The sequence below is a fragment of the Chamaea fasciata genome, unplaced genomic scaffold (genome assembly GCF_029207755.1).
Source record: "Chamaea fasciata isolate MVZ Bird 193981 ecotype frontalis unplaced genomic scaffold, bChaFas1.0.hap1 SCAF_4, whole genome shotgun sequence".
Taxonomy (NCBI): Eukaryota; Metazoa; Chordata; class Aves; order Passeriformes; family Sylviidae; genus Chamaea; species Chamaea fasciata.
In genome coordinates this window covers 1,433,996-1,453,730 of record NW_027094089.1, presented here as the reverse complement: position 1 = coordinate 1,453,730, position 19,735 = coordinate 1,433,996, and the positions used below count along the sequence as shown (strand labels likewise).

At 41.1% G+C, this 19,735-nt stretch overlaps 1 protein-coding gene across 3 annotated transcripts in view; it reads right to left on the bottom strand.

Annotated features, from left to right (window-relative positions):
• DYM (dymeclin) overlaps positions 1-19,735 on the bottom strand; it is a 210,797-nt gene that overhangs the window by 48,854 nt on the left and 142,208 nt on the right. For all 3 annotated transcript variants that reach the window (XM_066180700.1, XM_066180703.1, XM_066180704.1), the window contains one exon: positions 17,611-17,713. In XM_066180700.1, the coding sequence (XP_066036797.1) occupies positions 17,611-17,713 (103 nt within the window). The remainder of the gene's footprint in view (positions 1-17,610; positions 17,714-19,735) is intronic.

The window sequence follows — 19,735 nt, the reverse complement described above, 5'->3', positions numbered from 1 at the left end:
TGAGTCCAGGCTGGAAGTCAAGCACTGCCTTGGTCCAGACTGGTACCCAAGGTATTGAACAGCACAGATGGTGACAGATTTCTTAATGATATTTTGCATTTTTGATCGTTATCATTATCTGGGAAGATAATGATAATTATCATTATCATTATCTGGGAAGATATGCTGCAGACTCAGCTGGCCCAGGTTTCTCAGAGAAGCTGTGGTTGCTCCCTCCATGGAAGTGTCCAAGACCAGGTCGGACAGGGACCCTGGGATAGTGGAAGGTGTTCCTGCCCATGGCAGGGGTGGGACAAGATCAGCTCTAGGGTTCCTTCCAACTCGAACCATCCAGGGATTCTATTCCATGATTCTAAGAAGCACCAGTGAACAAACTTAAGTCTTATATCATGTCCACATGATAATTACATACTTCATACTATGTATGACGGACACGACTATGTATTTTTTTTATTGTAAGCTGAAATTCACTTAAATGCAATGATTTGGTTCTCCTCCCTTTTATGTGGATGTACAATAAACCTCAAGCCAAGGCAATGAATAATTGTAAGCCTAAAGAGGTCTACTTTCTAACTCTTTTAAAAATTGGAGATCTAACCGAGCAACTTTTTCTTTATGGCAAGGTCCATATGAATGGTGTTATGCACCATATGACAGTAGGTACAGACACCCAGGTCACTTGTGTATACTAAAACACCCCCACATTTCTCACTGTGCATTCACATCACAGCAATTTTCCAGCTAAATTATACTTTCAGCTAAATAACTGCTAATTATATAGTTAGCACAATAAGCAGGAAGAAGCTTATCTGCCTAAAAAAAGCAAAACCTGAGCAGGAATTGGTAAGGGAGTATGCTACAACTGCACAATGTAAATAGGGTAAAAGAAAACAACAGGACAACACACTGTGCTGAAGCCTTAATTCAAAGAAACCTGACTAAATGAAGTGGAAATGTCACATATAATTGCAAAAGAAACACTTGATGGAAATGCAGGCTGACAAAAAAAAAACATGTCCAAACACAATTCTAATCTTAACTGCTTATGACAATGAATGGCTTTTAGTGACTGGGAGCCTGCTGCCAGTAATAAAATGCTTTGACATTTGAATTTTTAAAAGTGCAAGTTGCTTTGTGTCAAAGCTTGGTGGCTTTAGCTCATTCTGACCAACACTGCTGGTCCCTCTCCAGCGGAGCCCGGAGTGCACACAGTGTGCAAAAGCTGTGAAGCAGCTCCTTGAAATAGCTGGACATGATGTAATAATTTCCTTCCCAGGAACTCCACAATTCACAGAAGGAAAACCACCCTGGACTCACCACTCTCTTTGCTAGTTCTGAGTGACCCCTTAAGGACATCAGTTCCCTTCGCCTCTCTTTCCAACTCAGAAAATCCCGGGATGGTTTGGGTGGGAAGGGACCTTAAAGCTCATCCTGTGCCACCCCCTGCCATGGGCAGGGACACCTTCCACTATCCCAGGTTGTTCCAGTCCCCATCCAGCTTGGCCTTGGACACTGCCAGGGATGCAGGGGCAGCCACAGCTGCTCTGGGCACCCTGTACCAGGGCCTCCCCACCCTCACAGGGAACAATTCCTTCCCAATATCTCATCTGGCCCTGGCACTGGGAAGCCATTCCCACTCCATGCCTTGTCCCCAGTCCCCCTCCAGCTCTCTTGGAGCCTCTTTAGGTACTGCAATGTCAGGGAGGGCTGCACCACGTTTGTGTTGCTGCATCCACAATGTGAGACCACCCATCATCTTCAGAGGTGAGGCTGAAGGCCCCGTACAGATGCAGGAACAGAGAAAAGGTGAGGGTGGAGGTTGCACAGGCAACTGTAATTACGGCTGCTCCCCATGCTGAGCCCCTGTCCATGATGACTCACTGTAGCTCTTCATCTGTAATATTTTCAGTGAGATTCAACAATTTGCGAACATAAATTATAAAAAATTATAGTCATAAACAACTACTTCCTTCGTGACGCAGATATGACTATAAAGGCAATTTTGTCAGCAATGGAAGAAAAAAAAAAGCATACATACCCTTCACAATTAACAGATATCAAAAGGACTAAGAATGCCAAATTAACCCCAAACAGACAAGTTCTGCAATTTTTTTTTTTTTTTTTACTAGGGAGAAACCGGCAGGAAAAATTTGGTAAACTGTTCCAGATCCATAAGTTGCAGCCACATAAAGTACAGTTGAACAGACAGTTTCAGTTGATCTTACATCACATTTTTTTTTTCATCTGGCTTTGTACACGCTAAAGAACACTTCAATGAATTATGCTTTTGGACATTCAGTAGTTACTACTTCTGTCTGCAATGCAGCTATTCCAGATTTCAGGGTGGTACTCCTCAGTCTTTTGTGAGGAATAGACAGTAGACACTCCAGAGAATTACACCTTGATAACATAATTTATCAGCATCCACAATTGTAGTGATGTAAATTTCCCTTTTGTCTTTATAGGGGAATATCTATAGTTAAATATTTTCAAATAATTTACTTTATTTTTAGTTAGTTTAAGAGAAGCATATGTATCTTGTTTGTATTAGCTTTGGGGAGCTTCCAAGAGAGCTGTCTGAATTTCCTGCACTTTCAGCAGAAAATAAAACCTTCAACAAAATAAACTCACTCTGCCAAAGGAGTGGAAGAACGGAGAGGAATGAAGGAAGCTCACAAGAAAGCTGTTCTTACCCTCAGTGAGCAAAGCAACTTCAAAGCCAAGCTTTTGGTGACCAGAACCTTATCTTTATCTCTTTTACTGGCAATGCTCTATGGCTGTTCTATGTCAAGCTCAGACAACTTTTGGTAAAGTAGGTATCACGTGAAAAAATGCAGGGCCTATTGTGACCATAACCTCAAGAATTAACCCTGGCATCTCTGATCACCGCTCAGAAATGACAGCAGAGCTGTCACACCAGCGCAAAGTTTGTTGCCAGACACTTTGCTAAATAAACTGTCCATCCCGACACTCCTCCTCTGCCCTCCCGAGTGACTGGCAAGCTGAGAGTGCAGGTTTCCAGCCACGCTGAGCCAGCCCATGCAGGAACACATTTCCATGAGGAACATGGCATTTCCAGCCCCTATCCCAGTGCCAACACCCACCACAGGCCACGACAAGGCTATACCAGAGGAAATGCCATAGTGTGTCCCGTCCCAGAGGGAAAGGCCCAGGAGCACAGAAAACACAACACAGGACACCTGCCCAAGGCAGCAAGCCCAGCTGCTCTCATGCCCCAAAATTCTGTTTTCCCAGCTTGTACTGGCCCAGGAAATAATGAGCCGTTTCTGAGGACATGAACATAACCCAGGGAAGGTGCAGATGCTTCACTGGTACTCCTTAGACGACTTCACCATATTGTGTTTATTATCCAGCTGACCTAGAGCTCATCTCCTGGTCACTCCTTCACCTTCATCTCTTCTTCCATCTACGCCCTTCCTGTCTTTGAAATTCCAATCCTAAAGCTCTTCACTTCAAAGTATTCTAACTTATCCTTCACCTCCTTCAAAGTCAGGCCCCAGAATCAATAAAAAATTACTATAAAATTGCTCAGATTCCCTCAGTGCTCTACTGATACTTAGTGATACCTCACTCTCATAGTCCTGGGTCCTTTTTATCTGTTTACCGAGGATTTTGCAATTCCCAGAATCACAGAATCCCAAAATAGTTTGGTTTGAAAGGTTTATTGGCAGGGAAACCTTCTACTACACCAGGTTGGTCCAAGCCTCCCCACGAATCAAATCAAACAAACTGATTTTCACCCCAACTAGCTTAGAAAAAGTAAATTACTCTGGAAGACATCTACTCAAGGTCAAGCTTCAGAGGCTGGTCTAAGCCCACCAAGAATCCCCAGCATAGGGGGATCCACCACAATGTCCAAGGTATCTGACACTCACCAGCTGGGAGCTCAAACGCTCCCAAGACAGTATTTCCAAACCACACGCAACACTGACAACAAAATGCAAACAGTATTTAGCAAAACTGAACCAAATCGTTGTCCAAGATCCCACAAAACCTGGGAAGCAAACGCTACTAGAAGATGACCACATTTCTACTAAGAAAATTAAAACTGTGAATTTCCATCTAGTCATATTGTGCTTGAAATACTAATGACGTTTTCTTGCTGTTTTCTTGCTGTAAGGAGATGAAGATTTCTCTGTTTCTCCATGAAACTAAGCAGTATTCCCTGGAGGTATGGGAAGATTTTGTTTAGTTTGACTGGTAGAACAAGAAAGAACAAGTCCCGTACGCAACCCCAACTCCACCATACAAAGGTAAATAGATCATCATGATACAGGCTTTAATTAAGAGAACCAATCTACCTCGAGGAGAGTTCAAGGACTTTAAAGACATACCTCAAGTGAAAAAGTTTCTGATTCCGGCCCTGCACAATCTGCTTAGCTAGAAAATGTCACCAGCAAAACTGTTTGGAGAAGTTGCACAGCAATAAGTGCTACAAGAACTGAAACTTTGATAATTATCGTGGAATGATAACCATCACAGGATGGTTTGGGTTGGAAGGGAGAGAGACCACCTTGTTCCACCCGCCCTGCCATGAGCAGGGACACCTTCCACTATCCCAGGTTAATCCAAGCCCCATCCAGCCTGGCCTTGGACACTGCCAGGGATGCAGGGGCAGCCACAGCTGCTCTGGGCACCCTGTGCCAGGGCCTCCCCACCCTCACAGCCACCAATTCCTTCCCCAGATCCCATCTGTTCCTGCCCTCTGGCACTGGGAAGCCATTCCCTGTGTCCTGCCCCTCCATTCTCTTCTAAGAAGTCCCCTTCCGCTTTCTTGTAGGCTCCCATCATGAGCAACCCAGGTCTTACACAAGACAAAGTTTGTAATTTATGCATTAAACCTGACAGTAGTTGTTAACAGCAATGTAAATAGTACCTAATGAAATGTGCAAATCCTCAGGTATATCTCAGAGATGATTTCTGATGACCCTCCTCGGAAGTAAGTAAGTGGTTCTCCAAAAAGGAATCAACTCAACAATTTTGTAGGAAGATACAGTTGCTACACAGATATCAATTTTTGTGTTTCAGTTCATAGTTAACTCCAGATTTAAGCACCTTTACTTATTTTAATGCTTCTTTGGAATGGGCTCTTATTCTTTTTATCCTATGTGATGTTTACTGAAGTACAGAAACGCATATTTTTATCATGAAGAATAAGATGGCAAAACATTACATCTTGCAAATGGCCACAAAAAAAACACCAATTAGCAGTTTAAACCAAACAGTTTTCTTCATGTTTTTCCTTCACACCTCCCAAACTTTGCTACACACAATACACTGCAGTCGCAGGAATGCAATTTATCCACCAGTACCCTATCACCCCAGCATCATCTCTGACTATATTACCAAATATTTCCTTCATCACTGATATTATGCTGAGCAGTACCAATTGTGTCACTCTTTGCAAAAAGTCTATATACAACAATTAGGGTATTTCCTGTGAACCACCTGCTGTCACTTGAGAAAATCACGCAGTAATTACAGATTACACCAATCCTGCAGTCAGGTCTGGGCCCCTCAGGACAAGAGAGACACCGAGGGGCTGGAGCGTGTCCAGGGCAGGGAAGGGAGCTGGGGAAGGGGCTGGAGCCCCAGGAGAGGCTGAGGGAGCTGGGAAAGGGGCTGAGCCTGGAGAAAAGGAGGCTCAGGGGGGACCTGGTGGCTCTGCACAGCTCCCTGACAGGAGGGGACAGCCGGGAGGGTCGGGCTGTGCTCCCAGGGAACAGGGACAGGAGGAGAGGGAACGGCCTCAGGCTGGGCCAGGGGAGGGTCAGGTTGGATTTTGGGCAAAATTCCTCCATGGAAAGGGCTTGTCCAGCCCTGGCACAGCTGCCCAGAGTGAAGTCCCCACCCCTGGAGGGATTTAAAAGCCACGTGGACGTGGCACTTGGGGACATGGGTTAGTGATAGCCTCCGCAGTGCGGGGGGAATGGTTGGGCTCTATGACTTTTCCAAGCCAGACTCGAGAGGGCTTTTTCAAAGCAAATGATGCTACATTTCTACGGCTTTGCAAACCCACCTTCAGCGTCTAAGCAATTTTAATTGAGAAGGTATCAAAACAAACTGAATATACACTGACTAAGGCAGTCAACTTCACAGAAGCTGAATTCATAAGTTCTCATCTGGTTCCTCACCAGTCAGGTCCTGTGGTTCAGCATCACTGTTATGACACAGCAAACTATCAATGCCTTGGAACAACTGTTCTCTCGCACTGAAAAGTACCAATCTGAATAATTCTGACCCTATCTAAGAGAAAAAGCTTCACACACAAGACTGTATAATCCAAATCCTCAATACAAACAAAGACTGAACGGAGTTTCCATAATTCCCATACTATCCAAGCAGAAGATTTTCCGGTCCTGATGACGCACAGGATGTCAGTGGGAAAAGTCAGGGCTCCTCTCTACCCAGCAGCCAAAAGATTCTGCAACCCTTGGGGTGAAAATCGCTATTGAAATTTCTGTGAGCAGCGTAAGAAAGACAGAAGGGGCTGGCAGAGCAGACGAATCCCCCACTACGATTTGGGGAATGCCAAGGAGGCAAGGGAATGGTGCTACTGCTAAGGCCACACCCTGCCCCTGCTTCCACAGAGCAAGACTCCTGCTCTGCTCAAACGCCAAAAATCACTGCAAACAGAAACTGAGATGGGTAACACAACAACGGAAAACCACCACAAAACAGAGAAAAACCCCTCTTGACCGCCTCATGACAATATTAGGCCTGTTTAAAAACAGTAATTACAAAAAAGGTTGATTAAACCTGTTACTGTTCATATAGGAGGTTACAGCGTGCACACATGAAGTTTTTATAATGGTTCAGGATTAAATAGCAGCAGCGCATGATAAAAAATGTCAGGTTCCAGAGAGCAGAGAGTTGACAAGGGGTTATGGTAGGAAATTCCCAAACTGCTGTGAGCAGGAATAAACTGCTTTACAGCCATTATCTTATACCAGAGCTGAAGATAAACCATGGAAAATGCTTTTATTTCTTATGATACATTAAAAGATAGCAGCATGGTTAAAGAAGTAATTCTTTATGACACCACTCAGCACACATACTGTATTCATTCTTTCAGCGGTGTTAAATATTTTGAAAATTAAAGGGAATAGCTTAACAAAGATGTGTGAAGCCTATCAGAAAAATCACATTATGGAGCTTTGAAGTTATTTCAGTATAAAGGAGATAAGTTCTTCTAAAATATTAGAAAATATAAGAAAGTGGTTTTGTTTTCCTCTTATCTTACCTGCCAGTAAAAGTATCATTAATTCTATTAACCTGGGCCCAAAAAGCCTCTATGACAAAATTTCAAGAACTGCTCTCCCAAGCTGAATAAAATGGAAATTGTAAGGAGATGAGAAACAGCCTTCTGAGAGCTGACAGCAAAACAACCAAATAAATGGGATAACTTCTAGATTAAATCTCTTTTCACTACATTCCATCTTATTTTTGAAAGACACTTGGACACAAAGACACTGCATCAGTTCTGATAAACACAGAAGCTGCTGACCACTGCTCTGCTGAATGTTCTGGAAGCAGGGAGCAGCTGCAGCCTGAATGCCAAAAAATGAACCTTTAACTGAGATGTGGAAAACCCAAAACTCACAGAAAATAACTGCAGAAGTCTACGTACACAGGCACTTGTTCCAAAATGAACTATGAGCAACAGATGGTATTTTCTCAAATTTTGAGGCAAAATGCTCTTTGATAGAAATATGTAAAAGCTGAATTATACAACTAAATAAAATTTCCTGGAGTATTTATGAAGTCTTGTCTATTTTGGGACCAAAGTTAATTTCTTGTTGCCTGCTTCATAAAGCACAGCAGCGACAGACAGGGACAGGATGAGAGATTACTGCTGAAAGACAGTGAAACACCTGGATATGTTGTACATCCATCCCAGAGTCCCTCAACTCTTCCTCACCAAAATCCTGCTTATGGTTATAACTGGTTACCTGTAATTTACAGTGAGTTTTCTAATAAACTTTAATTAACCTACCACATGTTAAGATGGCTAATTTATGGCAGAAGAATAATTTTATGTATCAGAAAAATTCCATGAGGCATTTTTTTTTCCCATGGGAATGCAACATGACTCTTCCTATTGACTCAATTTATCAAAATCAAAGAAGATTAGTGTTGGAATGGGAAAACTTGTCATTATTTTTTCAGATAACCTTTTTTTGTCGGCTGCACTGAGCGAGCATCTGATTTCTCTGCGAGTGCTACAAATTATCTGCTGGTGAGTAGATGAGACACCTGCTTTTGGGAACTGCAACATCCATTTTCTCCTCAGTTTATCTGGGGAGAACAGACACACTTCAGATAATTAGTCCTATTGCAGTGAATAAGGCAAATTGAACCTGCAATGTTACAATACATCTTGTTTTCTCTGGAACAGGATGGCTGTTTTTTGTTACTAGCCGACATTATCTTTGAGGTCAAGGGTTTGGGTTAGCACACACACAAATGCTGGAGTGGAGCAGGCTCTGTACACACCGTACCAGCTTGACAGCAACCAAAAAATGCATCGGAACACAGTGTCTTTGGAGAATTTGTCATTCAGTAGGGAGCCACAGCTCACACAGCTCGGGCTCCAGCCTGAATATGAACAAGAGCAGCTCTGGAAGAGCTCCACCACATTCCAGTTACATATCTGAAGGGCAACTGGAAAAAAAGGAAAAAAAAAAAAAGGAAAAAAAAAAAAAGGTATCTTATGTGTCTCAACTTTGTTTCAGAGAAGTGAAGGCAATCAGACATCTTCCAAAAGTGCTGGGGATAACAAATACAGGAGGATTAAACAATGGCAATGTGTTAGAGGCTTGTCTCCCCAGAGCCTTCTCTTCCCCGGGCTGAACACCCCTAGCTCTCTGCCTCGAACTCAGAGATTGTTAAGAATTGCTACTTTTTGTCCAAACTCTGGGTTATTGTTTCTATAATTAACCAAGTCTGTGGAAGAATTCCTATTTATAAAAGCTGATTTAGTATATGAAATATTCAATTTTATTCCACTAATTCATTTAGTTCCTAATCAACAAAGAAATGAGAAAATTAGGAGAAACAGCCGATTACATGAAAGGGAATTAAAAGTTTATCTTTTCAATTACACCTGTGAAAAACATTAGGGCGTCTATACAATTCAATAAAAATGAGTAACAGACTCTTATAAATTTCTGTTTCTTCTAAATACATTCTCTGGATTTTCTGCGAGGTTTTTCAGAAAGATATTTCACAGAGAACAAGAATCCGCTCCTGTCAATGGCGATAAACAAAATGTAAATTCTACCTTCTACATTTCTTTAATGCTGTTTTCAGGCCAGGTGATGAGGAAATCAGTTTTCAGTAAGTGGCTCATTTTGCCCCATGTGATACTTCATATGAGACGCAGAGAGGAGCCAACCCTTTCTCAAAACCCAGTTTTGGTTTTGAATTTCTCTCTATATTAATAATTTTTCTTCTCCAAACCTTTTTCTTATTCACTTCGTACGAAGACTGCCTTTTTAATATGGTTGACTCATTCCCTTTAAAATACTCTCCATTCCTCCATCCCATCATTCAGTCTCCTGGCCACCCACACTGCCAATCAGCAGCAGTTGCGTAACATTACAGGTAATATTAACAACAGCCATCAGTGGGAGAATTGCCCTCAGCATGACACTGTGAAATGCTGCTCAGGGGGACAAGACCTCTCCAAGAAGAAAAACTGTAAATTGATGAGATTTACTTGCTTCAGTAACGTGGACACAGCCTGGAATAAATGTGGCACTGCCCAGGCCACCAATGACCCATGTCCCCAATGGCCACATCCACACGAGTTTTAAACCCTTCCAGGGATGGGGACTCACCCCTGCCCTGGGCAGCTGTGCCGGGGCTGGACAAGCCCTTTCCATGGAGGAGTTTTGCCCAATATCCAACCTGAGCCTCCCCTGGCCCAGCCTGAGGCCGTTCCCTCTCCTCCCGTCCCTGTTCCCTGGGAGCAGAGCCCGACCCCCCCGGCTGTCCCCTCCTGTCAGGGAGCTGTGCAGAGCCACCAGGTCCCCCCTGAGCCTCCTTTTCTCCAGGCTCAGCCCCTTTCCCAGCTCCCTCAGCCTCTCCTGGGGCTCCAGCCCCTTCCCCAGCTCCCTTCCCTGCCCTGGACACGCTCCAGCCCCTCGGTGTCCTTGTCCTGAGGGGCCCAGAACTGGACACAGCATTTGAGGTGTGGATGTTTCAGTTCAGACAAATTTGAGCTGCATCTGCACAGGTGAATAACTTCTTCCATTATTTTATCCAACGTGAAGCACACCGTCTTCCTCTTACTGCATGTTTCTCAAAATCACTGGGTCTTGGTTTACCCTAATTTCTGTTGTTCTCTTTGTCTTTCCAGTGCCAAGTCACAGATATCTGCAATGAAGGAACCTAAAGATCTTTGTTTACTCTTTTAATAACTTCTTAGTACCCTTTGATAGAAATGGATGACTTTTTTTTTTTAAACAACAACCAAAAATGTACAAAACCCTCACCGGTTTGCCTGTAAATGTCCCTGTAAAATATGAAGAGGAGAAACTGGAAATGGAAGGTACAACATGTTCAGCCAATATCTCATAGAGAAAAAGCAGCACACAGAAATTCCAATTCCAGTTAGGTATTTAGTACCAAACAGCCTAAAAGGTTTGGTACATACTTTCTTCCTCATCCATTTCCTCTACTTTATATGGCTGCATGTTTAAAAAAAAAACAATTACTGGGATGTTTATAACATATGGTCACATACTTATGGTTTTTAAGCGTTACATTTTTCAATCAAAACCCGGCGTTAGGAACACCAGAAAATTGTTTTAATGCATTGTTGAAATAGATTGCTGTTATAAAAATAAATCCTACTCTTTGGAGAGCTACTGCATTAGGTTGTTCTGTTTGTCTGTGGACGTCTGACCGAGACGAACCATCCAGGTGAATAATTGGTTTCTGAGAAACCCTGAACAGCCCACTCATATGAAAAAGGCAGCAGGAAAAGCATCTAATGACCAAATCAGCACAGAGGGTGCTCTGGGGATCAGTAGTGTTCCTTTTTCACCCAAACACTTCAATACTTACCATTAGTGTGAATAAAACAAATGTTGGCTTACACGGCAGTAACAAACAGTTTCATAGAGAGGCTTATGAGGGCTTTATCTTAAAAATGCATAACATTTTCTACCTACAGCTACACCTAAGACCTTTCTAAAATCCCACCGCTCCCAGGCTGACAGTTTTCTCAGATGCAACCCAATTAGATGTGCAGGAGAAAAATCAGCATACAAAATTCTCCTGTTTAACTTAGGGAGGTGCAAACGAACCCCAAGATCTCATCCATTTATAAGACAAGCCCTTAAAACTTCTTGAGTTTAATCGTCTTCTCTTCTAAGGACACTTGTTTAAGCAGTCTTCTCAAACAACATGGGTTTTGAGTACAGAATTTGAAAAAATGCCTTAATTTATACCCTCTACTGCAAAGTAATGACAATGTCCTAAAGCTCTAGAACTATTAAAGAGTAAGTAAAAAATCATGTTCATGTTTGGTTTACTTCAAATGTTTCTAACAAGCAAAACAAGGAATTTTGAAATTACTTTAGCAGGTGCTTGCGCTGCTAATGTCAGAATTTCTGTTACTTATTTGTTCTCCTGCCTCATAAACCTGAATAATGAAACATTTTCAATCAGATGTTCATAAGATGCTACTACCACAGTAAATGTTCTTTCAAACAAATGAATTTTCATCCTTATTTTCCAAAATAATGAGAATTTTAAAGTGAAATAAGGCTTAACACCACCTATGTAACACAAATACCAGACACCAATAAGACTTCTGTAGAAGTCCTGGGTGATGAAAGATCACCACTTTTTGAAGAACATCATCTTGATGTTCTTCAATGTATTTGTCTACAAATCTTTCAACCACGAGCAACGCGTTTGTAAAGACACAATAATGCAAAAACCAGCTGCAAATAACTATTAGTACTTCATAGTAATATACAGAAGTTTAAACAGACTGAACTTCACCCACAGCTTTTTCATAGAACTTCAGGATAGTTCTTCTGTTTAAGGATAATTTATGCAGCATTTTCTCATTAAAGTTTCAATTAATTTAAAGGAAAGAACTGATTACGAATTCAGGCAGAACTGCAGAATTCAGCTATTACTCAATAGAAAAGCTTGCTTTAGGATTTGGGTTAGGTTGGTTATTTCAGTCTATTCTGAAATAGCTATTTTTTGTGATATAAAAATAGGGGGATTAGGTAGGAGTAATATTCTATAAAATATAATTCAACTGGAGGAGGGTATGACTAATATTTAGAAAAAGTATTTATAGGCCCTCTGCTCAATACGGGAGACAGGCAAACCCAAGAATAACCTGATATTGAATATGTTACTTCATCAGCCATCAAGTCAGAGTAATGAAAAAGAAGGTATTATAGGGCAAAACAAGGTGACTCTCCTATTAAGTGCAACTCAAACAGCTAGAATCCACATACCATACAAAACCCACCCAGTACTACACTGCTTCACCATATGCTTTCAGTAAACAACACCCTAATAAAAAATTTCTTGTATAATCACATCTTAAGTTTATTCCTCCAGACAACACGAGAATCTAAAAATTCACACACAAAAATGAAGTTTTTTAGACCATTAATGATGCGAGGCTAAGGCACTAAGAAAAAAAAACTTACTGGGTTTCTTGGTGACATTTTGAAATGAAAGAAAAAAAGAGACAAAAAAAAAAACCACTGAAGAGACGAGGCAGTGCTTTGGGTGCTAAGTAGGTGGTTTCGGAATTTTAAAGAAAGATTATGACAAAAAAAAACCCCAACAAAACAACAAAACAAAACTACCTTAGCTTTTTTCCTCACCCCAGTATTTGACAAATAAGGACACATCTCAGTCAGAAGCCTTGATTTAATTTGGCAAAAGCTTCTCATTCTGCCAACAGCGTATCCAGTTCTACATATTTTGTGCGTTCTTAGCAGTTACCACTGACTACCAGCTGAACAACATTAATTGCATCACACTAACTCTATTATGGCAGACCAGTTTATTTGGAAGTAGGCTTAATTTAATTTCTGCATCATTACTGGAGTCATCATATGATTGTGGGGAAGACTTCCCATTTCTTCGTGATAACACACGTTTATAGAAGAACACTTCTATGTGATGGAAGAGCTCTGCATTAAACTGTTCTTCAGATAATTTTAAAAAATCAGATAGAGCTGCAGGACACGTGATATCATATTAGATATGCAAGCACACATTTCAGGACCCGGTGAACCAAGAGGTCTTGTCCACTCCAAATGGCCCTATAATTCATAGAATCGTGTAATCCTAGAATGATTTAGGCTGGAAAGGCTCAGAGATCATCTCGTTCTAACCCCCGAAACACCGCAATATTTATTCAAAGGTCAAATTGTTCACATCAATAGTGAATGAAATTCTTGCCTGCTACATATTGGATTAAAAATTAACTTCTCTGCACGTAACTGAATCCAGAACATTAACATATTTAAGATCTGTTTCATTATATTTAAAAGACAGCAAATACTGCAGTCCGTGGACCTGATTTTACCTACTCTTCAGCAATTTCAAGTTTCTAAGATAAACACGGCTCTTAACAAAAAAAGCTCTTAATTATAACAGACAATTTCTTCTTAGGAAGTAAATGACGTAGGGGAACCTTTTTTCATCCATTGATGTGCAGGGGGGAGACTGGGCTGGTTCTCTCTTGGGGGAACTCAAACGAAGGACTATTTATGAAGTACTTGGAGCTTTGAATGTAATCAAATGTAATAACAAGATATAAGCTCCCACCCCCCACCCCCCCCCAATTTCTTTTTTGTTGAAACCACTTTTGTAATACTGGTTTTTAATAACCCCCATAATGGCCAAATTAGAGGGACCCCAACTGAAGTCATTCATCCCACATAAAACAAACATTGCTTTTTCTTCTTAGCTTTGTTTTACAAGCTACATTACTTCCAGATGACGCTTGAGGGGCCTAGGAGTTTCAAGAGTTAGATGGTTAAACAGACAGCTGCTTTCTATTTACCATATAAATCAGGGAAAAATCAAAGAAGAATCTAAATATTAGAATTCATTTAGCCCATTATGGAGCACAAACTGAGGGGGAAAAGAAAATAATACAGAAATCTCGTCATCCAGATGCAAAGTTTAATTCTGGTTATCAAGATGAGAGAAAAACTCATCAACATTTGCAGAATTCCAGCCCTCCATGAGAGCCAGCTTTGCACAGTGGGTAAATTTACTGGATTGGGAAGGAGTCAGGAAAAGTCAGCTCTGATTGGGAACTCTCACAGTACCGCCAGGCTTTGCTACTGCGGGCTTTTTATATATAATTTTATACTAAAACATACATTTTTATACATATACATGCACACACAGAGCTCACTACATTTGTGGTTTTTACATTTTTCCCCTTGAATTGCCAACATACTTTTATTTCCATACTAAATAACCCCAAAACTCAACAGATTTTGGACAGAGGATTAAAGCTCTCCACATATTGATCAACGTATCTATTAATATGAAAAGTTCGATGTTACACTACAAGGTTTCTATCCCAAATTTCACCCACCGCTGAAGTGCTGCTTAAATGACAATGCTATGTATTAAAAAACTGAATATATTGCCACTAAGTGGGATTATTTTTAGAATTTTTCCTAACACATTTAAGCTTTATCTGGCTAGAACAATTTTCGTTTTAAATCCCAAATTTAGGAGGTAAGACTCAAGTGATGATGTCTGCTGAACTACTTGAATCGAATACTACACCTACATTTGATTTTTAATTTCCTCAATTTTTGCATTAAGGAAACTGGTTTTTTTTTTCCTTTCATCAGCAAGAAAATGACATAAACTTGCCAAAAATCATAATTTACTCTCTTCTCCATCCACTCTTTCCCTGGAAAGAGTTAATGAGAACCTCTTGTTATCAGCTGTAGTTTAACAAGCAGGAGAAGCACTCAAAAATCATAAAGAATACTATGAGTTCCTTAAAAAGAAATTTTTGGGGTAGATGGCAGCTCCAACAACACATCTGATGTGCTACTTCCCAAGAGAAGTTAGCATGCCACTAGTTATGCTGTTAAGTACCTCTGATTTGATAAATCACATTAGGCTGTAATCAGAAGACCAAAAAAAAAAAATATTGATACGTTTACTTAAGTAATATGTCTTGATCTGAACTGAAAGAAGCAAAATTCTCAATTATGTTATTACCAGTTTTCTTACTTGCTAAAAACACTGGAAAATATGCTTTCATTGAATGGAAGAAAGCAAGAAAGGTAAACCTAAGTGGACTCTTCCCATTTCCAGCTGGATCAAAGTGTAGTATTTCAAAACACATCGACGCTGCTACAAGAGCAATGAATAATATTATGGCTTATGAAACAACAAGTAAACTACTCTGCATGAGAATTAGTCTAACAGAGGACAGTGTCTTTGAGGAAATAATGACAGGGCGTGGTTGACTCTGTCCTGCTGCCTTCTCCATCCTGCTCCTGAATCCCATCACACCGACAAGAGTTTATTGGGAAGGGACCTGGACACCAGTCCAGCCTCAAAAAATGAAACAACTTGCTCTTTCCTCTTTTAAAAACAGAAAAACCAGAAAAGCAAGAACAGTATCTATCAAGGCCAATGGGGTCAGTTCTTTACTCCAGTTCCCAGCTCTGCTGGTACATCACAGATCTGATGGCAGACTGCAGCAGATACTCACAAAAAGAACATTAAGAAACACAGTAAAGGCAGAACTCAGTATATTCCTACCACCATCAGTGAGTATAAGCTTAGGGACTGTCTACTGGGTCAAAAACTTACTAGAATATAAAGAGTACTACTGTTCGAACGCCCAGAATTTAGGACAGTATCTTAAGCAGCACCTAGAATAAATTCATGTATGATTTAACCCTTGGACTTGGGTTCCATTCACATTCCCCTTTGGATTACAGAGCACAGTAAGAAAATGAATAATTTCTAAATTAAAGGGAATGAAAAAATGGTGAGAATTGCATTTTTAAAATACATATTTGGTCTGAACAGAACCTGCAAAGAGAACTGCTTATTAGGCAAACCTCCACCTCTTAATGAAGAAACCTGTGCAGAGCAGACAATATTAGAATCACGCCTTTCCTTTGCTCCAGGCTGGGATACAGAGGTGGGACACACATCAGGACTTCAGACATTCCAGTCCCCTCAGCTCCTACACTCCTCCTTGTTCTTACACTCAACACAAACACAGGCTTTCAGAAGTAGAATATGCTGAAGTGATGAAATCTGGCCTCAACTCTTTTTAGTCAACTGCCTATGTTTCTGACTGAGCTGTAACACGAGCAATTTGGAGAGGAAAAAGAAAGGAACTGCAAGCCATGCTTAATAGTTTAACTTACTGTTTCAAAATACGGGCCATGAACTTATTTTACTCACCCCTACACCAATCTTTCCAAGTGCTCTCTTTTCCTTCTTCCATCATAGCAACAGTAAAAAGAGAAAAAAGTCACTGGAGTATCTAAGCCTCTTGGCTGTATTCCAGGGAGCTTTCCCAGCTCTATCAGCTGCATTGTTCAGCTGCCTGTGCATGTAAGGGGACAACTTCGTACTGAAAGCCCTTCCCTGGGCCTTTCCTTAACTGCAGCATACATCCAGCAAGTTTAAAAGAAGTCCAAAGATTTTTCAATCATTCTGTTCCTACACAACCTCAAATATGTATCTTCATATGTACGTTATCACATGCCAGTGTGTTTTACAGACATGTTGTTTCCCTATTTAAGTCATTAAACTATTATACCAAATTATCTTTTTTAGGTATTTTTATATTTAATGCTAGAGTAAGAGGATATGTAAAGTCTCAGGCAGGCACACTCTGGATCATACATCAGCCACGAAAATAAAACAGTTGATACATTTTCATCCTCAAAAATCCTGAGCAACTGATTTTCTCTCCTCCACACAATACTGCAGCGAGGGTTCAAATGAGTACAGACCAAAGATACTTCAGCTGCACAAAGATATTATTCAAGTCCTCTCAAGACGTCTCCTTCTTCCACCCAAAGCAAAGATTTCCCAACAAGCTGTGCAATTAAATACAAAATTGTTGCCTACTTGTGGGCATTGGCTCAGCAAACTGAAGGGAACTGCAAGTATCCACGTATTCAGAACATACTAATTTGCCCCATGACTCCAGTTCTCCGCCAGAGGCTCACTGGGAATTGTTTTCAATCGTTTTCAGGCATTTTAAGATTCTGCGGATGCTAAAGCCCAGTTCTTAAAACTGCCACAGTTTTCAACTGAGTGATTTAAATATCCTGAATTACAAATGGCCTGAAAAGCACGAGCTGACAGTAAGTCTCTTCCCTCTGCATAGCTGTGGTTTTGTTCTGCCATTTCCAAGTGTAATTCTTGTTTTTCAGAGACGTTTCAGACATGACATCATTCATACAGGTTCCTGTATTTTGATGTCGGTGGTTGCTCAGCTGCCACACTCTGAGAATTCTTTGCAGATTTAGGGATGCAAGACTTGAATTTTGAAGCACCCATTACAACATCCATTTTGATACTCACATAATCAGGAAGTGGAGAGTCGTTTGAACCCAGGGAACCTCTCAAGGACTGCGTGGCTTGCTCCAGCACTTTGTTGTGTTTTTTAGACAGCAGGGAAAATAGACTGTGGGGGGAAAAAATTAAAATAACTTCAGAACAATGTCATGAAACAGTTAAGATTGTTCAGTAAGGAAAGAAATCCTATTACAGACACAAAATTTTTAGAATGCAATGCACAACAGTTGTACTATTTATTTATTTATTTAACGTCAGGGTAAGTAACAGCAGAGTTTGAATCAGAAATATTCTATACGATATATGACCTGAAGAACATTTTATGCTCATGATTAAATTCATAAAAGTCAAACTGTCACAGAAGGAATGGCATACATGCAATTTTAGTTCATAAATAGTTTGTGTTCACTAGAATGCAATTTTTAAGTGCAGCACCTCATGCAATACACTGTAATATACACCTAAATATCTCATATATAATCCATTCTAATAACCTGTTGCTTAGCCAGGAGAAATCTGAGTATATGACAAAAGCTTTGGGTATTTTGAGGCCAAGTTATTGCATTTTACTAGTATATATTATTTTCAAATTTATTTTAGCCTAAGTCAATGAAAAAAGGATTACCTTAGCTTTATAAATAATCTGTTAAATCAGAGGTCCATACACATACAGAGAAATAAACACATTTTTCTTGCATTCTGGAAAAAAAAGCGGGCCAGTGACACTCACAGAGGATGGTGTAACCTGATTTACAAGGACAATGGTGGAAGCAGCAGCAGCAGGCAAAGGCCACCAGCTAATTCTCAGTAGCAGCAAGGAGTGAGATACTCCTCTAAAGCCCTGGATAGCTCAAACACGGCTGTCAATTCACAGATAAACCCATCCCCATCTTGGAAGAGCTTCTAGGACCATCGAGTCCAACCCTGTCCCCAGCACAACCCAGGCCACCGCTGACCCCTGTCCCCAGGTGCCACGTCCACACAGCTTCGACATCCCTCCAGGGATGGGGACTGCACCACTGCCCTGGGCAGCCTGTGGAAGAACAACCCCTTCCACGGAGAATTTTTCCCTAATATCCATTCTAAACCTACTCTGGAGCAACCTGAGGCCATTTGCTCTCGTTAGCTGTTAGACGTTTTTAGGTTTTCTGTGTTTGAAAATATAATTTGGACTTTACTTCTTTTTGGAGGATTACAGGACTCCTATCAGGTTTTCCTAGGATGACTATGTGTGTTTTAGAGGGGGAAAGGGCAGCTTGACCCACACACACCACAAGGGTTATAGGGGAGGCCCTGGCACAGGGTGCCCAGAGCAGCTGTGGCTGCCCCTGGATCCCTGGAAGTGTCCCAGGGCAGATTGGACAACCTGGGGATAGTGGAAGGTGTCCCTGCCCATGGCAGGGGGTGGAATGGGATGAGCTTTAAGGTCCCTTCCAACCCAAAACATTCTGTGATGCCGTGAAAACAATTCACGTACAAGTGGCAAAATCCGCCTCAGTATTATATTCTGGACATCCTCCATTTCTTGGAACTGGATCAGTGTTTGAAGGCGTGCGCTTGCAAGGCTCTTCTACCTCATGAAACGACGATCAGCACCGGGAGAAGTCCCCTCAATTGTTTTAACTTGTAATGTATCATTGATATTATATCCTTCACAGATGATAGGAGTGGATTCTTTGGAGGACCAGATTCCTTCTCACCCCACTGCCAGTCAAGAGCCTCAGGAAAAGGCTTTTCCAACACTCCTCACAGTCATGAGGAATTAGTTACAGCAACTCACAGCTGTTAGTCGAAACCGCTAGAACATTCCATGTTAAAAGGGGAAGAAGCAACACAGAAATTAAGACATATTGGTAGCTTTCCGCATTCTCCCCCTTCCCGTTTTCTGTTACTGCATCCACAGACTGAAATTTTTGCTCAGATCAATAACTGGATCTGCAAGCTGGTCCTTGGTAGGAAACAGCAGCACTATTTCTGCAACCGTGGGTATCTTTGAAGACTCAGATTTCAGAGATACTGTCATCAGCACCATCTAGTGCTGTGGAGACAAAATAATCAGTTAAAACCAAGCTGGAGATGCTTATGGTGGGGTGCAGCAAAACCAAGTTAAATCTGGTGTCTGCTCCAGAAG